Source organism: Enhydra lutris, unplaced genomic scaffold, assembly GCF_002288905.1.
Source record: "Enhydra lutris kenyoni isolate GAN:26980312 unplaced genomic scaffold, ASM228890v2 scaffoldscaffold56, whole genome shotgun sequence".
NCBI classification, from domain to species: Eukaryota; Metazoa; Chordata; class Mammalia; order Carnivora; family Mustelidae; genus Enhydra; species Enhydra lutris.
In genome coordinates this window covers 9525980-9548820 of record NW_019154140.1, presented here as the reverse complement: position 1 = coordinate 9548820, position 22841 = coordinate 9525980, and the positions used below count along the sequence as shown (strand labels likewise).

General features: G+C 39.7%; 1 protein-coding gene across 9 annotated transcripts in view; it reads left to right on the top strand.

Annotated features, from left to right (window-relative positions):
- LOC111157914 (transcription factor CP2) overlaps positions 1–16328 on the top strand; it is a 56329-nt gene extending 40001 nt beyond the window's left edge. The window contains exons 5-15 of one of the 9 annotated variants that reach the window (XM_022519645.1): positions 1584–1690; positions 3929–4081; positions 4871–4981; positions 5321–5409; positions 8045–8093; positions 8512–8605; positions 9761–9851; positions 11577–11686; positions 12118–12260; positions 14357–14408; positions 14813–16328. In XM_022519645.1, the coding sequence (XP_022375353.1) occupies positions 1584–1690; positions 3929–4081; positions 4871–4981; positions 5321–5409; positions 8045–8093; positions 8512–8605; positions 9761–9851; positions 11577–11686; positions 12118–12260; positions 14357–14408; positions 14813–14850 (1037 nt within the window). In that variant the 3' untranslated portion in view covers positions 14851–16328. Of the gene's footprint in view, positions 1–1583; positions 1691–3928; positions 4082–4870; positions 4982–5320; positions 5410–8044; positions 8112–8511; positions 8606–9760; positions 9852–11576; positions 11699–12117; positions 12261–14356; positions 14409–14812 lie in introns of all 9 variants that reach the window. The other 8 variants (XM_022519644.1, XM_022519643.1, XM_022519642.1 and 5 more) reach the window with 8 other exon arrangements.
- The last annotated feature ends 6513 nt before the right edge of the window (positions 16329–22841 follow it).

Below are 22841 nucleotides of genomic sequence, written 5' to 3'. Positions count from 1 at the left end.
ACCCAATGAAGCTTTTCCTGGTATGTTTTCTGCCAAGAGTTTTATAGTTTTAGGCCTTAGATCAAACATTTAGTGTTTGACCCATTTTTTAGTTAATTTTTGAATGTGGTATAAGGTAAGAGTTCACCTTCGTTCCTCGTATGTGGATATTCAGTTTTCCCAGCACCGTTTGTTGAAGCAGCTCTTCTTTCCCCACTGAATGGTCTTGGCAACTTTGTCAATCATCAATCTACCATGTTTGTGAGGACTCATTTCTGGGCTCTCTCTTGTGTTCTGTTTGTCTGTGTCTCCATCTTTATGCCAGTACCACTCTTTTGATAACTGTAACTTTGTAGTAAGTTTTGAAATCTGGGAATGTGACACCTTCAACTTTACTTTTCGCGATTGTTTTGGCTATTCAGGGTTTGATACTTTGTTTTGCATGTATGTAAAAGGGGCCGGGTTTTTTTCCCCAAATGCTGCAAGTTCTTTATTTTACTAATACCTGAGAGGCAGATTAGTGGTTTGTTTTACCTAAAGTAAGAGACCTGGCATTAGAATCTATGTCTCTTGATTTGCAGTTTAGGTTTTTCCCCCTCCTGCTTTGCTACATAGAGTAGAATTTATTTTTCTTAAATCATAGGGCTTAAGGGAAGTTCCTTTACAAACATACATGCCGTCACTCTTCATGAATGTACTTTTATTCCTGGTATCTATGTCTTTGATCTCTTATTGGTCATTATCTCCTACTAGCAAACATAGTTGTTAAACAACTCTAAGTACCTACTGATTTTACCAGAGAAAACACTGATTCTTGTACAGATAATCCTGATATCCATTTGATAAATTACCCTTAGGATAAATCCAATACAACTAACACTGTTGGACCCACTATTGGACCCACCTTGTTGTTTAGATTGACAGTAAAACGGTAATATAGTGTTAGCACAGTTATGATCAGAAATATCAGCCTGCTTTCTCTCCCCAGTTGGAATATTAATAGGAGAAGACAGGAAATGATATTTAAGTATATGCTATGTAGAGTGGAAAGCAAAATTCTACTAGAGCTCATTCATTTTTGCTTCCTTCTTGAGTATCAGATTTTTTGCTCTTTTACAAGGTTATTTGATGACTTTAAGGCCAGCATCAATCTCTGTGTTAAATTTTTCCCACTTCTATCTGTAATACAATGCTTCTGCCTTTATTCAGACACTCTGCTTTATCTTTCTATAGTAGTCTTGTTAGTGTACTTCTGTCAGTAACACTAAACCTAAAACTGTAAGTGAAGCAGATTATATTACAATTTTCATGACACTAGAGCTAGTCTGTAGACTAAATCTATCTTTAGAATTTTGGCAGGTTAAAAGGAAACTGTTTAAATTGTCCTATTTTAAAAGCCTTTTAAAATGGAGAAAAGATACTCAGAAGGAAAGTACTTAGGTCAATTTTAGCTCTAATCAAACCTTTTTATTGGCAAAAAGAGGTTTAGGGTGTGATACGTAAAAATCTTGGTAACTAGGGACCAATAATAAAACAACCCGTGCTATCTTATTTAAACCCAGTAGCCCTTGGAACTATTCAGTGATTACCATTTTGTTTCTCAGATATCCCAATGTCTGTTGGTATAATCGATCCTAGAGCTAATCCAACCCAACTGAATACTGTGGAGTTCCTGTGGGACCCGGCAAAGAGGACATCTGTGTTTATTCAGGTAGGGCATTGCAGATGGGGTTCCAGTTATGAAGAGCATCTCTTACTACCAGTTTGTTTCTTTTTCTTTCTTAAAAACATTGATCTATTTAGGAGAGAGAGAGTGCATGAGCACGAGCAGAGGGAGGGGCAGAGGAAGAGGGAGAGAATCCATGCAGACTCCCCGATTAACACATAGCCTGTTGCAGGGCTCCATCCCAGGACCCGGAGATCATGACCAGGGCTGAAATCCAGAATCAGATACTTAACCTGCTGAGCCACCCAGGTGCCCCTACCAGTTTGTTTTTTGAAGGATAGAACACATCAAATTTGAAATTTTTACAGGGTTGCATCCTGACTGTCAAGTCCAGACTCTTCAATACTTGCCTGAGGGCAATGAGGAGTGTCTGAATGGCCCTTCTAACTTCCCCAATTTATTTGTATGATAAAATAAAATAAAAAACAAGCAAACCAACCAACCAACAACAACAACAACAAAAAGCTTGCTAATGGCTATATAATATTTCATTCTTTGGATGCACTATAGCCTCACTATTATTTAGCATTTAGATTGTTCTAAATTTTCTCCATTATCTATAAAGTTGTTTCGAACATCTTTATGCTTTAATTTTGTTTTACATATCCAATTATGTCTGTTGGGTAGACTCCTTTTAAAATTTTTATTGGTAGTATAGAAAACTATAGTTTATTATGTCCCATTAGGTAGTCACTCTGTTAAGTAAACAATTCGTATATGTGATTTTATTTAAAACTTTGAGCAATAATCCTGTGGAGTAGAAATAGTTTTTGAGGCTTAGAGAAATTAGCAACTTACCTAAGCTAATATTTGGTCAGTCAAGGTTTCACTGTTCAGATTCACTAGGGTCGTCACTTTATGCAGTAGCAAGCAAGCCTTTACAAACCTTTCTTTCCCCACTATTGCCTGTGAGTTTTCATATCTGCTGTTTTTCCAGCATGGATGGTGCTGTGCTTTCTAAACTCTACCTTAAAGTCCAAGAAACTTTTACTAACAGAAATCATTTCTCTTTTATATTAACTCTGTATTAATGAATTTAGTTCCTCCCAGTAGCTTTTGTTAGCATTGAATCTGTATATTTACTTTTTTTTTTTTTTTTTAAAGATTTTATTTATTTGACAGAAAGCAAGCCAGAGAACACAGGGAGGGGGAATGGCAGAGGGAGGGGGAAAAGCAGGCTCCCTGCTGAGCAGGGAGCCAGGTGTGGGACTCGATCCCAGGACCCTGGGATCATGACCTGAGCCAAAGGTAGACACTTAACTGGCTGAGCCAGACAGGCTCTCCTACTTTCATTTATAAATAATTAAGCTTCCTTATTTCCTCCATTAGAATATACATTCTTTAAGCTCAAAAAGAGAGTAAAAGTTTTTTTTTTTTAATTTTTAAATTTTTTTTTAAGGATTTTATTTCTTAGAGCGAGAGAGCACTCAAACACAAGCAGGGGGAGGGACAGAGGGAGAGGAAGAGAGAGAATCTCAGAGACTCGGAATTAAATGCAGAACACAGGGCTTGATCTCACTATCCTGAGATTACGACCTGAGCTGAAATCAAGAGTCAGAGCTTAACTGAGGCACCCCTAAACTTTTTTTTTAAAGATTTTATTTATTTATTCATGAGAGACAGAGAGAGAGAGGCAGAGGGAGAAGCAGGCTCCCCTCAGAGCAGGGAGCCCAATGTGGGACTTGATCCTAGGACCCCAGGATCACAACCTGAGCTGAAGGCAGGTGCTCAATCAACTGAGCCACTCAGGAGCCCCTAAAAGTCTTTTTTTAAAAGATTTTATTTACATAGACTTTTTTTTTTTTTTTAAGATTTTATTTATTTATTTGACAGAGATCACAGGCAGGCAGAGAGGCAGACAGAGGAGGTGGGGGAAGAAGGCTCCCTGCTGAGCAGAGAGCTGGATGCAGGGCTCGATCCCAGGACAGTGAGATCATGACCTGAGCCGAAGGCAGAGGCTCAAACCACTGAGCCACCCAGGCACCCCTACATAGACGTTTTTAAGTAAACTCTATGGCCAGTGTGGGGCTCAAACTTATGATCCCCGAGATCAAGAGTCATGTGCTCTACCGACTGAGCCAGCCAGGTTCACCTAGCATAAAAGTTTTTTTTAATACGTGTTCATAGTGTTTTTAAAGGTTTTGCTGTTAATTGCTCAGAAAATACTGTTGACTGATGTGGCTAGCTAGCAGTACTGAAACCTGGATGCTGTATTCCTCATAGGTACACTGCATTAGCACAGAGTTCACTATGAGGAAGCATGGAGGAGAAAAGGGAGTGCCGTTCCGAGTACAAATCGACACCTTCAAGGAAAATGAAAACGGGGAATATACTGAGCACTTACACTCAGCCAGCTGCCAGATCAAAGTCTTCAAGGTATTCCTGGACCTTCTGCTGTCCCTTGTATACTTTCCCCTCATCTCTCAGTTTTAACATTAGCTACTAAGTCAAAGTAAGCTTGTCTTTTTTCAACAACTGTGGAAACTTAGTCTAGGCTACAGTTCTTTAGATCATCCCTGAGATGCCAGAGGCTAAAACATGGATTTTCACTGAGAGCTCTTAAAGTCTGTTGAGATTACAAGCTCTTGTAAAGGCTCACAGATTATGAAATGTTAATAGTTTTGGTTCCATTGGTACTTGGCTTTCTTTTGTTAATTTGGTCTTTATTTGTTTTTATCATATGGATAAATGTATTATCATTGCAAAAGGTTGATTAATACTGATGTATTCAGACCGAAGTCCCCCTTTACCCCTTTTACCCTGACTTCCCAACCTTTCCTGGCGACCTGGCGACCTGGCAACCTGGAGGTCGCCACGGTGACAATTTAGCATGTATCCTTTTGGTCCTCTTTTGTGCTTTTATATACCCATGTACATAGGTATACACATATTTACTTCGAAACATCAATAGGATTGTACTGTATGAATTGTTATGAGGCTTGCCTTTTTTCAGTTAGCTGTGTGCTGAGAGATCTTTCCATGTCCACAGCTATAGATCTCTCATTCTTTTTCAGCTCCATCCACAGTTAAATTTGCTTTTCAGACTTCGATGCAAGGATACATCTTGACTTTACATCATTGTACCTACCTCCTTGTTTCTCATGGGACTGTTTAAGCTCTTAGAAATAATATTGTTGGGTCAAAACAAAACATTGCTCTCTCCAGCCCAAAGGTGCAGACAGAAAGCAAAAAACAGATCGGGAGAAAATGGAGAAACGGACACCTCACGAAAAGGAGAAATACCAGCCTTCTTATGAGACAACTATACTCACAGAGGTGAAAAGATTTCTTCCAGTGATGATGTTAGTCAGTACTTTCTATTCTTAAAGGAAAATCTCATCATATCACACTGTATATGTATATCAAATCGTTATGTTATACACCTGAAACTAATACAGTGTTGTATGTCTATTATATCTCAGTTAAAAAAACAAACAAACATAACTTCTAGCCTGGTCAAGATTTACTTGTCCTGGGTATTTTTTCTCTTCATTATAGGGACCTCTGTACAATTAAGATATGCCAATCAAGATGTGTTACTCAAGAAACAATGTTTTGGGGGGACACTGGGGTCACATGCACTTTTTCCGTGTTTAAGTTGTTCTTTGTTTTTAGTGTTCTCCATGGCCTGAGATCACGTATGTCAATAATTCCCCATCACCCGGCTTCAACAGTTCCCACAGCAGTTTTTCTCTTGGGGAAGGGTAAGTGTGGGAAATGAAATTAGGTTGTGTTTGTCCTAAATATGTCTTCTTTCATTATCTTCTCATATAGAAACATTTTCTAAATCAGTAAGTTTTTCTATTTGATCACTCTTTGATGGATCCATGGATTCACTGAGGTTTGGATTATCTTCAGAAGTGACTGGAAAGAGTTTTATGCAGTCCTTTCTCCTCTTTTTTCTTCCTATTAGAAAAAAGCATTTAGGGGCACCTGGGTGGCTCAGTGGGTTAAAGCTTCTGCCTTCAGCTCGGGTCATGATCCCAGGGTCCTGGGATCGAGCCCCACATCGGGCTCTCTGCTCAAAAGGGAGCCTGCTTCCCTTCCTCTCTCTCTGCCTACTTCTCCGTCTACTTGTGATCTCTGTCTTTCAAATAAATAAATAAAATCTTTAAAAAAAGGAAAAAAAAAGAAAACCGCATTTAAAGAAAAAAAAACAGCACTTATAGTCAGTTTTTCGTGATTCAGAGACTTGCTTTCTGGGCTTTTCACTCCTCCCTGTCACTGCTTATCTTGTGGTCATTTCACTTCCTGCACATACTTTTACCCGAGTGGTCCTCAGGAACAGAAACAGTTAAACAAACGCAAAGTTCTGTTTTGTTACTTTTTATTTTGTTAATAATGTTATTTTTTTAAGATTTCATTTATTTATTTGACAGAGAGAGAGGGAGGCAGAGTAGGCAGAGGGAGAGGGAGAAGCAGGCTCCCCACTGAGCAGAGAGCCCGATGTGGGGCTTTATCCCAGGACCCTGGGACCATGACCTGAGCCGAAGGCAGAGGCTTAACCGACTGAGCCGCCCAGGAGCCCCTGCTTTGTTACTTTTTAAGAGTGATCCTAATACCTAATAATTATGGATCTTTGATAATTGGGGAAGAAGGTTGGCGGGGATAGGTAAAATGAAGTTTTAGAATTCTCTATGGGATGTGTTTAATATTGCTTTATTGTCTTTTATCATCAGAGATACTTGAAAGTTGGTACAGTTGCCTATGCCAGTTAAAATAAGTTGTCTTTAGTCTTAGCATTTAATACCTATTCCACATAGGTCATATTGAAATTTGAAATAGGCTACTGAATGTGTGATTTTTTTTATTGTATTTTTTTTTTAATCTATGTAAGGCTCTATGTTCAGTCTGCTTCTAAAAGTAATTAGGTAGCTTCACTATTCAAAATATAACAGTTAAGAATGAAAATAGGTAGAAGTTATAGAGGGAATAGATACGTAGGATCTGGTGATAAGTTAATTACTAAATTCAAATACTGAATTTGAATTTTGCAGCTAAGGCAAAAAAAAAAAAAGATCTATTTTGAAAGAAAAATATCTTACCATCCAAATGGATTATGCAATCTACTTAGAGGCAATTTTATTTTTGTTTTTTATGTTTTTTAAAGTTTTTTAGTAATTTCTGTACCCAACTTGGGACTTGAACTTACAACCCTAAGATCAAGAGTCACATACTCTTCTCCCATCCAAGTACTAACCAGGCCCAACCCTGCTTAGCTTCCGAGATCAGACGAGATCAGGCGCGTTTAGGGTGGTATGGCCGTAGACAAGAGTCACATACTCTTCTGACTGAGCCAGCTCCCCTGTGCAGTTATAAATATTACAGAATTTAAGAGTTGTGTTTTAAAATTTTTTTCTCTTTTCTTTGTCATTACTTTTTTATTAGACTCAAATTTCTCTCCCATAAAAGAAGTAAGCATTAGGAAATAGGGACAATCCTTAGAACAAAAAGAAATATAGGGAAAAACAGAGGGTGTAGAGATAGTTTGTGGATCATTAATTAGGCAGCACTAATTTCGAAGCTCCTTTAAAAATAATTATTTTGGGGGCGCCTGGGTGGCTCAGTGGGTTAAAGCCTCTGCCTTCGGCTCAGGTCATGATCCCGGAGTCCTGGGATCGAGCCCCACGTCAGGCTCTCTGCTCAGCGGGGAGCCTGCTTCCTCCTCTCTCTCTCTGCCTGCCTCTCTGCCTACTTGTGATTTTGTCTGTCAAATAAATAAAATTAAAAAAAAAATAAAAATAAAAAGAATTATTTTGGTTTTCATTATAAATGTATGTGATCACATGGCATTGCATAAAGTTTCTTCTGGTATTTTTTTCCTGTATATGTTTGTGTGTATATTTATATATTTGATACAGTAGTAATATATTGATTACTTTTATCTTCTGATATTTTTGTTTCTGTTATAAATTTCTTACATTAAATATTCTTCATGCCATAATTTATCTGATGAATCCCAGTTTACTGAAATTTTTATATTTTTTCAATTTGTCCAATAATAATAAAATGTTGCAAGTGACAGTTTCTTCCCCTCTCCCCATAATCTTAATGTTACATTAACAGATAATAGAAGGATTGACTATCAGACTAAGACTACTTTATGAGAGAGTACAGATTCCTTTAAATCTCTAGCTTGAGGGGTGCCTGGCTGGCTCAGTCAGTGGAGCACTCAACTCTTGATCTCAGAGTTGTAGTTTTAAGCCCCACATTGGGTGGGTGATTACTTAAAAATAAAATCTTAAAAGAAAAAAAATCTCTGGCTTGAGATTTACTGTGAGATGATGAACCCTTGTATGTGTCACGGACTCATCCTTTTCATTTTCAATGTTTCCTTAGAAATGGTTCACCAAACCACCAGCCAGAGCCACCCCCTCCAGTCACAGATGTAAGTCTAAAATTAAATGTAAGTCATTTGCAATGTCTACTAATACTTTGATAACTGTGCAGTTCAGTAGAAATGCCCAACTTTTAAGGAGTAATAGTTATTCACTTATTGGAAACAGACACTTATTGAATATTGACTGTGAGCTAGATACTATGCTGGGGATTAGAGAAGTGAAAAAAGCTGTTGCAGGACCCCCGGATTTAAAGCGCTTATGGTCTAGTAAGGAAGATAAGGATGGAATTCCATGGGCTTCTTGCATGGTTAGGGAAAGAAGATTGATGAGGTATAAATAACTTCCAAGCAAACTAGGCCTGTCTGAGTGTGGGTGTGTTTAGCTCTGTGTTACCTAATGATGTAAGAGATAAATTTCTTTAGTTAAAAAAAGAAAGAAAAAGAAAATGCGTGCTTTCTCTTTCAGAACCTTTTGCCAACAACCACACCTCAGGAAGCTCAGCAGTGGTTGCATCGAAATCGTTTTTCTACGTTCACAAGGCTTTTTACAAACTTCTCAGGTTAAATTTATTTGTCCTTTTGTTTTTCCCAACACAGGATATTCCTTTACATTCTAGAGCCTCCTAGTATCCATGTGAGGGCGTGTGTGTGTGTGTGTGAGAGAGAGAGAAAGGGAGCGAGTGAGGGAGGGAAGGAGAGATCTTTGTACGTTTTTAGGATTAAGTGAGTATCATAGAACCCTTCAGACTTTCTCACCAGCAGCATCTGTGCTGTGAAATACTTAAAAAGAGATACTTCTTAGTTTAAATTCACTTTAATTTAAAAATATTTATTCTATACAATACTTTTTAAAATGTATATTCTGTACAGTGTTTTATCAAGGGCGTTTGTAGGTAGTCTGAAATGTCTCCCTTGATGTCACTATATTGTATTTTATTTAAACATTCCACTTTTATTTAGCACCTTCTGGGTACCAGGTATGGTAGGAATACACAAACGGGTAAGGCATACTTTCTCATCATTCACCATCTAGTAGCAAAAACAAACAAACAAACAAACAAACAAAAAGCCCAAAAAAAACAAAAAAAACCCAGACCAAAAACCCAAATAAAATCAAACTAAAACCCTGAAAAAGATAAGTAAATAGTTGTGATACAGTCGATAAGTGGTATGAAGCAGGGTGTTGGGGGAGTGTCTGGTTAGGGAACACGTGTAATGCACGAGGTAGATCTTGGGGGATGAGGAGGAGTCTGTTGGTCAGAGAGTGGAAGGATATTTCAGGGAGGAGGAACAACTTGCTCTTTGACGTCATCTGTATGATGCAAGCATAGGGCTAAGTGAATAAGTTAATTGGGTGGCAATTGAGGTGAGAGAGGAAACAGAGGCCAGATCTTGGACAGGCTTATGTACCATGCAAAAGATTTGGACTCTAAGATATCAGCCACTTCAGGGGCACCTCTGTGGTTCAGTGGGTTGAGCCTCTGCCTTCAGCTCGGGTCATGATCTCAGGGTCCTGGGATCGAGCCCCACATCAGTCTCTCTGCTCAGCGGGGAGTCTGCTTCCCCCTCTGTCTCTACCTGCCTCTCTGCCTACTTGTGCTCTCTCTGTCAAATAAATAAATAAAATCTTAAAAAAAAAAAATAACAGTCACTTCAGTGGTCATTAACAAAGACCGCCTTTGCCTTTATCACCCATTTTTTTATATTTATTCCAGGGGCAGATTTATTGAAACTAACTAGAGATGATGTGATCCAAATCTGTGGCCCTGCCGACGGAATCCGACTTTTTAATGCATTAAAAGGCCGGTATGTAATTAGTGTGAAAATATCAGTGAGGTTGAATTTCAGATACTTTGGGATTCAGGGACTCTTCACAGTACTGTTTGCACAGCTCACTACATCTTGTCAAAACATTCTTTTTTTGAATGCCAGCTATGTACCAAATAAACGAAGATGAAAAATATCATTTCCTACAGTTGATCCAAGGAATTCCTCATGATATCCCATTTTTTCATTTCTAAGTAGTTTTCTCATTTGATAAATACTCATCATCTCTGTTATGAGCCAGGTACTATTGTAGGCTCTAGGGATGCATTGGTGAGCAAACCCAACAAGGAACCCATTATTATGAGTTCGCTTTCTAATGGGGAGAGAAAAAAATATGAACAGTGAATATTTTCAATAGTGATAAGTGCTTTGAAGAAAAACCAAACAAATAAGCAAAAACAAAGTTATAACCTATGGAGTACCCAGAATATGGTCAGGAAAGACCTCTGTGGGGTGGGGGTGCTTAAACTGAATGAATTATGAGAAGGATGGAAGCTATGGGGTCATATGAGGGAAAAGCACTCCAGGCAGGAGGAGTGCCCAAAGGTCCCGAGTCCATTTTAACTAGAGATGCGGTCATTCTTGAATTGGATAGGAATTACTTAAGTGTCCACTTACAATTGTAAAACTGAGTAATTGCAGTCTCAAGTAGGATTTTTCAGTTTCAAGTAGGTAATAGTATTAATGGGAAAAACATACAGCTTATTGCCACCGTACCAAATCAGTGACTAAATAATGAAACAGATTGTGAACTGTTCTGTTTGGGTACATCACAAGGATTGTTGAATCAGGTTGGCTCTAATCTTGGAAATTTTAAAGAGGAAAAATTCAGAGGTGGGTGATCTGGAGAAAAAAAACAATTGGATCTTCATTTTTGTAACATATTATTTAAAGAGCATTTAAGGGGCGCCTGGGTGATGCGGTCGGTTAGGTGTCTAAGTCTTGATTTCAGCTCAGGTCATGATCTCACTGTCATGAGATTGAGCCCCTCTCTGTCCCTCTGCTCCTGCCCCAGTAACCCTCCCACCCACTTACACACGCACACACGTGCTCTCTCTCTCTTAAAAAATAAAAGAGCATTTTGAAATAGGAATGAGATGATCAGATCAAGAGGTAATTGAATACCATTGTCTAAGAAGTAAGAAGGGACAGAAAGCTCAGGCTACTTAGGAGACGGTAATGAGGGAAATAAGATTCTCCGTTTTATAGTGGTGCTTCTAAGGAGAAGGTGTATGTTGAACAAGACCCATGCAACAGTGGCTCCCATGTTTCGAATATTTCTAATGTTTACATCAAAGGTCATAAACCCAAATGACACAGAGGCCACACGTCAACAAGTGACAGTCAAATCTGGAGTCTACTGAAGAATGCGTGCATCATGCAAGGAGAACACCCAGTCGTTTCCTTGTAAGAGTAAGGGTCTCAGATTGCCAGATTTGTTTTTTCAAGGAAGGCCAAAATGGCAGAGGTTTATACGATGTTGGAACAAATTAGTTAAAATGCACACACGCACACGAGCACACATGGACGTGCACACACATACGCCCCAGTGGAGAGCTAAGGAGACAGCAGACGAGCTTCCTTGGCCCACGGGCTGCCAGTTTTCAACTCCGCTCTCCAGTGTTAACCTAGACACACAAGTTCTCCTTTAAAATGTGCTTCCCACGAAAACCGCAAGACTAACAGCCTTATTTTCCTCCTCAGGATGGTGCGCCCAAGGCTAACCATTTATGTTTGTCAGGAATCCCTACAGTTGAGGGAGCAGCAGCAACAGCAGCAGCAGCAGCAGAAGCATGAGGACGGAGACTCAAATGGTACTTTCTTCGGTAGGTCGTTCTGGACAGGCCAGGACGCGAATTCCGGAAGGGGGAGGAGGTGACGTGTAAGCCCGTGCAGTGGGAAGTCCTCAGACGGCAGATCCAGCATTTGCTAGAAGAATCGTCCTTGCTCACGTTTATTGAGTTCCTCATACTTACCGGGCACTATTCTCAGCACAGTGACACGCTTTAATTTTTACAACCAGTATCTCTTCTCTGCAGTACATTTACTGTTCTCGCCAGATGGAGAATGAGGCTTAGGGATGTTAAGTAACTCACCCCAGTCCCACAGCCAGCAGGTGGCCAAGCCAGGGTTTGAACTCAGGCAGTCTGTGAGTCCTTTAGGAAGGTGGGCATTCCTCGTGATCGGGTTACCTTTAAGAGCAGAGAAACCTGCACTGACTGCCTTTGCTCTGTCCCTTTTGCAGTGTACCATGCCATCTATTTAGAAGAACTGACAGCTGTTGAACTGACAGAAAAAATCGCTCAGCTCTTCAGCATTTCCCCTCGCCAGATCAGCCAGATCTACAAGCAGGGGCCGACAGGAATCCATGTGCTCATTAGTGATGAGGTAGTTTTCAGTACAGCTGGATCACCACATGACAGGGTGTCAGGTTTGTCAGGGCATGTGACAGAAGCAAGAGCCATCCTCCTGGGGCACAGGCTCTGTTTACTAGACCAGGGCTTTTCAAACGTTTTTGCTTACTTACTTTCTAAAATAATTTTTAAAAACCATGTATCCCCTTACACATTTTTAGGTTGACTTAAAATTTTTTGTTTTAAGTTTAAGTAGTTGCAAAATATGTCATTTCTGGGCATATTATATAACCTTTAAAAATGAAATGGTTACATCACTTTTCTAACTATATTCCATGTAACCGAAATAGAAGAGTGATGTAATACCACCATCACTGTCTTAAAAAATACATGAATATACTTTCCTTTGAGTTTTGTTTTGTTTTGTTTAAAGATTTTATTTATTTATTTGAGAGAGAGACAGTGAGAGAGAGCATGAGCGAGGAGAAGGTCAGAGGGAGAAGCAGACTCCCCATGGAGCTGGGAGCCCAATACGGGACTCGATCCTGGGACTCTGGGATCATGACCTGAGCCGAAGGCAGTCGTCCAACCAACTGAGCCACCCATGCGTCCCTCCTTTGAGTTTTTATATCATCTCTTTGTTTCCTTGAACTCCTATTTCCATTCACTTCTCCCATAGAATTTTATCTTACCATAACCTGTTTTTATGCGCAAACATCTTTTGTTAATTATCTTACCATATTTCTTTGAAACAAATTTGCTTCAACAAAAGAATTTGTTTTAATAAAAATTTAAAAATTATTTCTTCTGAATAGAATGACCACCATAATTATATAATCAATAAACATAAATGTATTACATGTTTTGGTAAATTTTTAAAGATTAAGAAAAATGTGTTAGAAGTGTATCTGTTAAAGAGATGGATGGGATTGTCTGATTCCGTACCCGCTCTGCCCACATTAATTCATGTATAGTTGAGTACTCTCTACTGGTTTCTAGAATGAAATAGCGTTCAACACCACTTCCGTTCTGTTTTATTCCCCCTAGATAATAATGCTATGGAATCTGATTCACACAAATTGACAGATGGGAATGGATGGAGTTTTTTAAAAAAACAGCACTGGATTTTTTTTTTTTTTTAAACTTTGGAGTTAGATGCCAAAAAATTAGATAGTGACGTTACAGAGAATTATTTTGAATCACCTATCATTTGACAGTTTGTGATTAGGTCGGTCTTCAGTTTTGGTGCAAGGAAAAAATTAGAAACCACATGACTCACAAAAGACTTTGTTACCCAGTCATTAAGGTTCACATTGTCACACTTTGGCATCCTGGAGGCTTTTGTACACTGGAACAGGGCATCTTGGTAGGATTCCAGGATGGTAAAACTTATGCCTTTATTTTATAAAATGGGAGAAGGAAGTTTAGAAGGCAAAGTGGGTAGGGAAAACCAAAGAGGTGCTCGGGCAGTTTTGGGAAAGTGTACATATGGGAGATGAAGCCCTGGAAGTCAGTTCTCCCGAATGGGCCTCCGTTGTCTGTGTACCCTTGCAACGTCTTGGGGTTAACCCAGGAAAATGGGCTGGGCGCCTGGGTGGCTCAGTTGTTAAGCATCTGCCTTTGGCTCAGGTCATGAGCCCAGGGTCCTGGGATCAAGCCCTCTATCAGGCTCTATGCTCAGCAGGAAGCCTGCTTCTCCCTCTCCCACCTCCCCTGCATGTGTCCCTCTCTCCCTGTGTTTCTGTCAAATAAAAAAATTAAAATCTTAAAAAAAGAAAAAAGAAAAAATCCAGGAAAAATGGATCCTATAATTTTAAGATCACTTGTTTTAGACTGCTTAGCTTTTATTTTATTTTATCTTGTTTTGTTTTATTTTATTTATTTAAAGTAAGCTCCAATGCCCAGCAGGGGCTTAAACTCACGACCCTGATATTAAGAGTCACATGCTCTAGCAACTGAGCCATCTAGGCGCCCCTAGACTGCTTAGCTTTTAAAACTTAAAACCTGAATGGCAGAAAACAAAGGATTATTTTTTTTCCTTAAGTCCAATATAATAAAAAGTCATACAGTCTCAATAACTGCAGCAAATCCAAGTTTTTAATAATTAGCACCTTTTCTTGCTTTTCTCAGATGATACAGAACTTTCAGGAGGAAGCCTGTTTTATTCTGGACACAATGAAAGGTAATAAAATAGTAAGACAGATGCCTCTCTCTGAGGAGTTTAAGAGTTGTTTTTCATGATTAACTTTGAGGAGAGAGGGAAAGTATCAACCACTGTATCTGAGGTAGAGAAAATGATGTCTTTGGAGATTGTTCCTTTGCATGAATTGGCGTCTTGCCATTATCAGAACGGACTGATGACTCTGCCGCTCTCCCACCTTCCGTGGACAAGTGAGGAGATTAAGGCATGTTGTTTTTATAGTGCGTATTTATTCTAAGTATTGTGTGATAATAAGTATGTTGCCCTTTGTCCTGCTGGTGGGTTGTTGTTTTTTTTTTCCCCTTCTCAAAAGATCCTTACCATATTTTTTTATCTCCCACTGTGTTTTAGAGCTGACTAAAGATTACTCTCTCTCTCTTTTACAGCAGAAACCAATGATAGCTATCATATCATCCTGAAGTAGGTGCCAGGCATCCTATCCTCAGTGGCTGCTGCTTCCTTCGCCCCTCGGAAGCTTCCCTCCTGAAGGGAGTCGCTCGCTAATGGAGATTGGAAGGTCGCAGGAACCTGACCCATCTGACTGTGTGTGGGGGAGTCCAGGCCATGGAGGCAGAATCCCAGCCATCCCTCGGCCCAGGCTCTTGTGGCACACACAGATTATTGCCCAACATGCATTTCTGCAGCTGTTTCTTAGTTAGAATTTATGGACTCTGTTGTTGTTGCGTAACATTAGAAACTCCACACCATTTAGGGTGTTCGTAGGGCATAACGATGATGAGAATTGTGTGATGTTTAATGGAAAGATGTTAAATTTTGTGATACGGAGCCATGTAATTTTTTTTCTAATATAAAAGCGAACATCTATATTCCTAAGACTAGATCCTCAGTCTCTTTTGCATCATACATATTGGCTTTTGCCACAGTCGGCCCCTGAAAACCTCATCAAAGAGGAGAAATACAGAGATAGAATAGAAGTTTTCTTTTGGTTGCCCTGTGATACCAAGACTAATAGTAATTTTAGCTAACATTTACTGAGCATTTACTTGTGCCTCGTAGTGTGATAAATTCTTTAAGTGGATTACCTTGTTTAACTCCTCTTTAATAATCCTCTATGAAGTAGGTAATAATGATCCCTAATTGAAGGTGAGGCCATGGACATAGAGCGGCTAAGGGGCTTGCCGAGCGAAGGCAGCTAGCAAGCATCGTTGCTGAAATCCAAACCCGGGCAGTCTGGTTTGTCTGAACTGCAAGCCTCGATGCCACCCTTATGACACCCTGTGCTCGCTGCCATCTCTGACCGTGGCTCTGCCGGCGGACAGGATGCAATGCCACGTGACAGCTGAGGAATTAACCACTGACAGGGACAAACCACACCTAAATAATGAAGAACAAATCAAGACCTACAAAACCCGAGAACATACGTGCTTCTGAAGCATCATCAGTTGTCAGAATCACAGACTGAGGTGGTGAAGATGAGGGGTCGTCCATGACTCCCCAAATTCACTGTTCTTGACTGAGCTTCTCAGACTATTTATTCATGCGTTTGGCCAGCCCCTGCTTTCCATTTCCCCTCTCTGCATCTCTCCTTGGCATAGGAAATTCTTTTACTTACGTGGTGTTCTTTTATATAAGCTTCATGAGAAATCCATTCCGACCCTAGTCACACTCTTCCCATTTATTTTAGTTCCTACAGAGTGCGTGTGTGTGTCTGTGCGTGTGTATGCGTGTGTATGTGCACACATGTGTAAGACTACGGGTTGTCTTTATTCACATGTAGAGTTTTATCCAGAAATCCCCTTTACACATTATGTTGAGGTGAAAAAAGATAATGTTCCAAGATTCTGTAATGGATTTGGATCTGTGCGTGTGTGTTTTTAAAGCATTTGATAAAGTTTAAATGTTTTTATACAGAGAATTTTGTTCATTAAAAGCAACCCACAATATGGTCTGATTTCTTTTGGTTTGAAACAAATGGAGGACTTTGAAACTGGAAAATGAAGTCAAATGACTTTTAAAAACTGACCAGGGTAACTTAACATATTAGGCCAAAAATACTTTTTAAATGAAAGTATTGATTACCAGATGTCCCTGTTTCAGAAGGGGGACATTTCTGGTTGTATTATGTTCCTGGGACTTCTCCGTTTCAGTGAAGTCAGTTCTGTCCTCAGCAGACTGCTGTTAGTTCTTTGGTTTTGGTTGTTTTGGTTTGTTGGTTTTGTTTTTTTATTATCCTGTCAATATTAGGCTGGGAGGGTTGGACTAGATGACTTTTAAGGTTCTTTCTGAATCTGTGATTCTTCTTAACTGCAAATGACATACAGAAGTCTTTTTACTATATTTGCCACAAATTACATTATATTACCACAAATTTACTTAGGGTTATTAGAGTTTTTCAGAGTAGTCTTCAAATTTACTATAGAAAAAATACATACATATGTATATTTTTTAGAAATTATAGGGGTGCCTGCATGGCTCAGTCAGTCCGGCGTCCAACTCTTGATTTTGGTTCGGGTCATGATCTCGGTCATGAGATCCAGCCCGGCATTGGCATCGGGCTCCATGCTCGGCAGGGGATCTGCTTGAGAGTCTCTCTCTCTCTCCTCCTGCCCCCGCCCATCCCCACTTGTGCATGCTCACTCTCAAATAAATAAATCTTTTTAAAAAAAGAAATGAATTTATACAAGTTTGCAATCACGCGTCCCAAATTAACCAGGAAGTTGTTTAGGCTTTCTTTAGCTCTATAAAGTAGTTATAGGGCCAATGCTATACAATTGGTAAGAATTGGTATAGTGGTAGAACATTGTGATCATTCAACTTGCTTTTAAGAATCACATCCATTTATCAATATTGATCCATTTCAATTCAGTGAAAATCTTAAACTAGCTTTTGTTATGAAAAATAATATACAAAATGATAAATTCAAACAATAAAGAGGAGTATAACTTTTTCTACTTACCTCCTAGTCCCACTTTAAAGAGATAATCATTGGGCATCTGGGTGGCTCAGTGGGTTGGGTGTCTGCCTTCCGCTCGGTCCTGGGATTGAGCCCCATGTTGAGCTCTCTGCTCAGCAGGGAGCCTGCTTCTCCCTCTCCCTCTACCTGCCTCTCTGCCTATTTGTGATCTCATTCTCTCTGTCAAAAAAAAAAAAAAAAATCTTTAAAGAGAGAATCATTGCAAAATAAACCCCCATCTCTCTCCTTCCCTCTCTCTTGCACACGCGCACACACACACACACACACACACACACACACTCAGATGGGATCATGTTACACTAATGGCCTGCTATTTGCTTTTTGTATTTAACATAGTTTGAACATCTATTATTAGAATTTATAGTTCTACATCATTCTTTTTTAAAGATGGCCATTCCCTATAGATGTTGTTTAGGTTAAGTGCGTTTTGAAAAATGCAAATTTGTAAGTTTTTTACGTGTGCCTCTAAGATACAGTCCTAGGATTTTATCTTTTTAACAATGTGCCAGTTGATATTTAAACTGAGTAGATGGTTTACTGGCTTTGTTAGAGTGATGGTATTTGAGAAGGAGGACGGTTCAATTTAGACCCTCCTGAGGAGTGGAGCAAGCTTCTATTTGAGTATTGTGTGTACTGTTCCCTTCAAGGGGTAGGTTCTATGTAGAACAATCAGCTGTATAAAGACTTAAGAGTTAAAAGGGAGTTACTGGAAAATGAAAGGGTGGGTAGGTCATTGCAGGACTCCCAAGGATTAAGTCCTAGTCATTACAGAAATACGGCTATTAAAAATAAGATTGTCCAATATTATGGCCTAGTAAGAATGTCTACCCACATAAGTGACTTATTCAGGAAGCTATTTCATGGGTGGGGAAATGAAAATGGTCACAGTGGCTGGAAAGAGAGGACCTTACATCAAGTACAAGACAACCAGAGCCTGAGAGACGGGAGAAGGGTCCACACAAGGGGGCAGATCCTCTGATTCCTGGACTCCAGGTAGAGTCAGGTACTAGGAATGCTGTGAGGGGTAGAGCGTGTCTCACCACTGGGTTGAAGGAGCATGGGGAAGCTTGGTGAGTGAAGAGGGCTTGGCAAAATGGAACTAGTCCTTTCTAATTTATGCTAATAAGGAGTGTTCTAACAACCCTTTGTCCTTAAGTATTCCTCAGCAAATTTTTTTTTCTTTTAAGATTTTATTTACTTGTCAGAGCACAAGCAGGGGGAGCAGCACACAGCGGCAGAGGGAGAAGCAGGCTCCCCGCTGAGCAAGGAGCCCGATGTAGGGCTCAATCTCAGGACCCCAAGACCATGACCTGTGGGGAAGGCAGATGCCCAACTGACTGAGCCCCCCAGGCTCCTCAGCAAGTCTTTTGGACAGGATTGCTGCAGAGATTTGGGCTGTTTTGTAAACTACTGTAAAGGATTGAATGAAGGTCAGCTTTTGGTTTTGAAAGTAACAAATTTGGGGTACAAATATGTGAAGTCAAGACTGATCTGATCCCTCTTCACTGTAGCTTTTCTCTCCAGCCAATGCCTAACAATGCCAGATAGCTTGATCAGAGAGCTGAAATTGAGCTGTTTTATCATTTTAATGAATTGTTCTGCTTCTTTGGCTATGGATGGTTCCTCTATAGGAATTCGATCTGTTTGTGGCCTCTACTGGTCTGTTACGAGAACACCAGTTTCAACAGGACACCAATTTCAAACAGGAATGGCACAAATGCCCCACCTAGCTGTATCACTTATGTACTAATTCATACAGACTATCCTGCATCATTCTTCTACTTCTCCTAAAAATGATCTATGTTCTCATTTGTAGGCTAAGGCTTTCCCTAAAGCTAGAATATTTATTTTTAGTTTGTGGTTAAATTTTTGTTTCATTACCCAAGCTCTAAGGTTTAAATGAGGAAGAATTTACTACCACTGCAAAATGGAATGGAAAAAAGGTGCCCTATGTGATATCAGCATCTTTTTTTTTCCTCTGAGTTGTTACCTCTTCATTTCTCCTTCTTCCTTTGTTTAATGACCTTGTATTTACCTTTGACCTTAAACGTCCATCTATTTCCACTTCCTCCTCTTTTTCTTCACCTTTCCTTTTTACTTCCAGGTCTCCTCTGTGTTATTCCTTAAGAACAGAGGCCTAATCAACAAATTGTACCTAAGTATAGCATTTGCATTCTCAAATTCAGAGTTTTAAAAGTTCTACATGAATTAAAATTTTCAATTGGATTAATGTAAATTATAAGGAAATTTGCTTTTTAATTTGCTATTTGTTTTTTAAAAATGTGATTGTATTTATATTATTGTACTATTTTGTACTGTATGGGCTCTTTGGGGGTATGAGTACTAACCAGTCTCTCTCATGGAATCTGTGTTTTCATATATTTGTATGAGGTAAACATTCCTCTTTTTAATTGCTACAGATTCCTGTTGGTTTTTTTTCCCCTAAAATCTGATTTAAAAAAAAAAAAAGATTTTATTTATTTATTTATTTGACAGAGAGAGACACCAAGAGAGGGAACACAAGCAGAGGGAGTGGGAGAGGGAGAAGCAGGCTTCCCGCCGAGCCCGGAGCCCCACATGGGGCTCCGTCCAAGGACCCTGGGATCATGACCTGAGCCACTGAAGGCAGAGGCTTAACTACTGAGCCACCCAGGGGCCCTCTGACTGATTTTTTAATTTGTCTTTCCCTACACATCTTTCAAATTTCGGACTTACACTCACTTCCTCTGTAAATTCACCCCTGCACTCTACCCCCTTAAACCTGATTGTTATTTTTCCTTTTTATTTATTTTTTTTTAAAGATTTTATTTATTTATTTATTTAACAGACAGAGATCACAAGTAGGCAGAGAGGCAGGCAGAGAGAGAGGAAGGGAAGCAGGCTCCCTGCTGAGCAGAGAGCCCGATGCGGGACTCGATCCCAGGACCCTGAGATCATGACCTGAGCCAAAGGCAGCGGCTTAACCCACTGAGCCACCCAGGCGCCCTATTTTTCCTTTTTAAAAAGGGTGTGTATTGTGCACATATATAGATCAACTTGTGTGCATCCTTTTTGAAATCTTCCTGAACCATACAGTTTCTTTATTGTTTGTGCTTTTAAATTGCTGTGGCACTTTTCCCCAGATTTGTGCATACTAATCTCTTGTTGTTGTTGTGTAACTAGTCACAAAGAGATGCCTGCCTTTCTAGATTTGGATTATAATTAAATGTAAATTAGTAATGTCAACCTCAGGGCTAAATCTACAGGTTAACTCTTTTTCTCTAAGAAGTTTAACACATAGTATCCTCTGACCTATTAATTTTCACCACCCTACCCTACTCCCCCCCCGCCCCTCCCCCACCTTGTTTTAGTGGTAAAGAATAGTTGATACAGTATATACTTTGGTGTCAGATAAACCTCTGTTCAAATCTCAAATCTTGCCCTTCCCTGATGTGACCTTGGACAAAATATTCTCTTAAACCTCAACTTTCTCATCTTAAAAAGGAAATCATACTTAATTTATATGATTGTTTGGGAGATTAAAAAAGGATATTGAGTATAAAGCACAGTTTTGTGTTTAGTACGCTTATCCAATTGCTCAACAAATTTAGGATACTATGGATTACAAACCACCTCTACGTGCAGAGATGTAACTGCAAGACAGATTTGTAAACCGCCCAGGACATGAAATCTGACCTTTGGTTTTCATCTGTAGCTGCTGTTTTTGCTTGTGTCTTTTCTTCCTGTTCTGCTTTGACATTTTTGTCCCTAAAACAAACCACCCATTTGTGATTTGTGCATTCTGAGCTGGTTCATACGTATGTTGCGGTGTGGTTTGGAACAAAGCAGTAGCATTTCGAATTAGAAACCAAAGGCTATTAGTGTTTCTTTTCACTTTATTTTTGTAGTTTCTATTCTGCATTTGAGCTTCCTGGTCATTTGCCCTCTATAGGCTCTGCTTAGGCAGGAGGCAGAATTGCAATTATGAGCAAACTGGCACCACTCTAGTAACATATTTGGTGATTCTGCCAAGACAATGAAATGTGGTGAATAAGTGACTGTATGATATATAGTTGTGATGTTTGCTACAGGTGCAGATGATCTTCTGACTGATACAGAGCTTATTGCCAAATTGGATTCTGCTGTGTTTTCAAAGGGTATGCCAACTTTGGTTTGGCTAGGCTATCTTCTAATTTGGTGTCATTAACCTTCAAATCGTGGGCATCGAGGCTGATGGTACTCTGATGAATTTCCAGGACTCAAACTGAGGATGCATAGGCATATGAGACACTTTTTAAGCCTATCCAACATGGCCTTTTGGCTATTATTTTGTAACTCTGCTCACAGAGTGCTCTGGGGCTTTCTCTTTTATCTGTGTGTTCAGGAAAGACAATGGTGAACATTTATATGGCACCAGCTATATTGTAAAGATTTTATACTATATTAACTATTTAATCTTCATGGAACCCTATGAGATACATAGTTGACACTCCCCACTTTGCAGATGAGGAAGCTAAGGCACAGGGAAGTTACATGCCTTACCAAGGGTCATACTACTGCTGAGTGATGGACTGGGTTTGTATTCAGGCAGTCTGGCTCTGGATCACATGTTATATCATCGATAAATTTCAGCAGATAGGGAGATGGTCAGTGCACGGTATGCTAAGGACTGCTTTTTTGTGATTTGCTTTTTCATCTTGCACTGTTGTTTCCTGGCCTCATAGAGCCTCTGATGTCACCTAGGTGAGAGGATTGGAATCTTTGGTATTTTGTCCAAACTAGCCAAGTTCTCAGTTCTAAAACTGAGATGGCTTGGTAGCCAGCAGATCTGGCTCTATAGTTCTTGGTTGCAGTGAAAAATGCACTAGGCTATGGAACCAGCCTAACCTGAGTTTAAGTCCTGCCACCCATCCAATAAATATCCAGTGAATACCTAGTGAGTTCCTAAATATCAAATACCAGGCTTTGTAGGGGGTGCTCATGATACAGTAAACAAAGCAATTCCTTGCTCTCATGGAATTTAGTCAAGTGAGAGAAGACTGAAAAATATACATCAATCAGGTGGTAAATGCTAAGAAGAAATAGAAGCCAGCGGGATAGAGACTAAGGGGAAGCACCATTATAGAAAAATGGTTAAAGAAAGTCTGATATGGGGACATTTGAGCAAATAATTAAGGAGTAGGTATGTGGCCTGCTAGGGAAAGTGTTTTAGGGAAAAGGCCCTGAGGTGAGAGCACGATCGTTGAAGGAACTGCAGGGAGGTCAATGGGCCGATGTAGTTAAAACAGAGTACAGGAGGGGAAAAGTAGAAGGAAACAAGATGGATGACAGGATGGGGGGTGATGAGGCTGTTAGGGAGAGGGAATGTACCTACTTATATGTGATAGGGCCTTATAAGTCAAAGAAGAGCCGTATGCTCCTATTCTGAGTGAGGCCAGAAGCCAAGGATGGGTGTCCTTGGCAAATGACATAGAACTTCTGACTTCCGAGTCTTCGTTTTT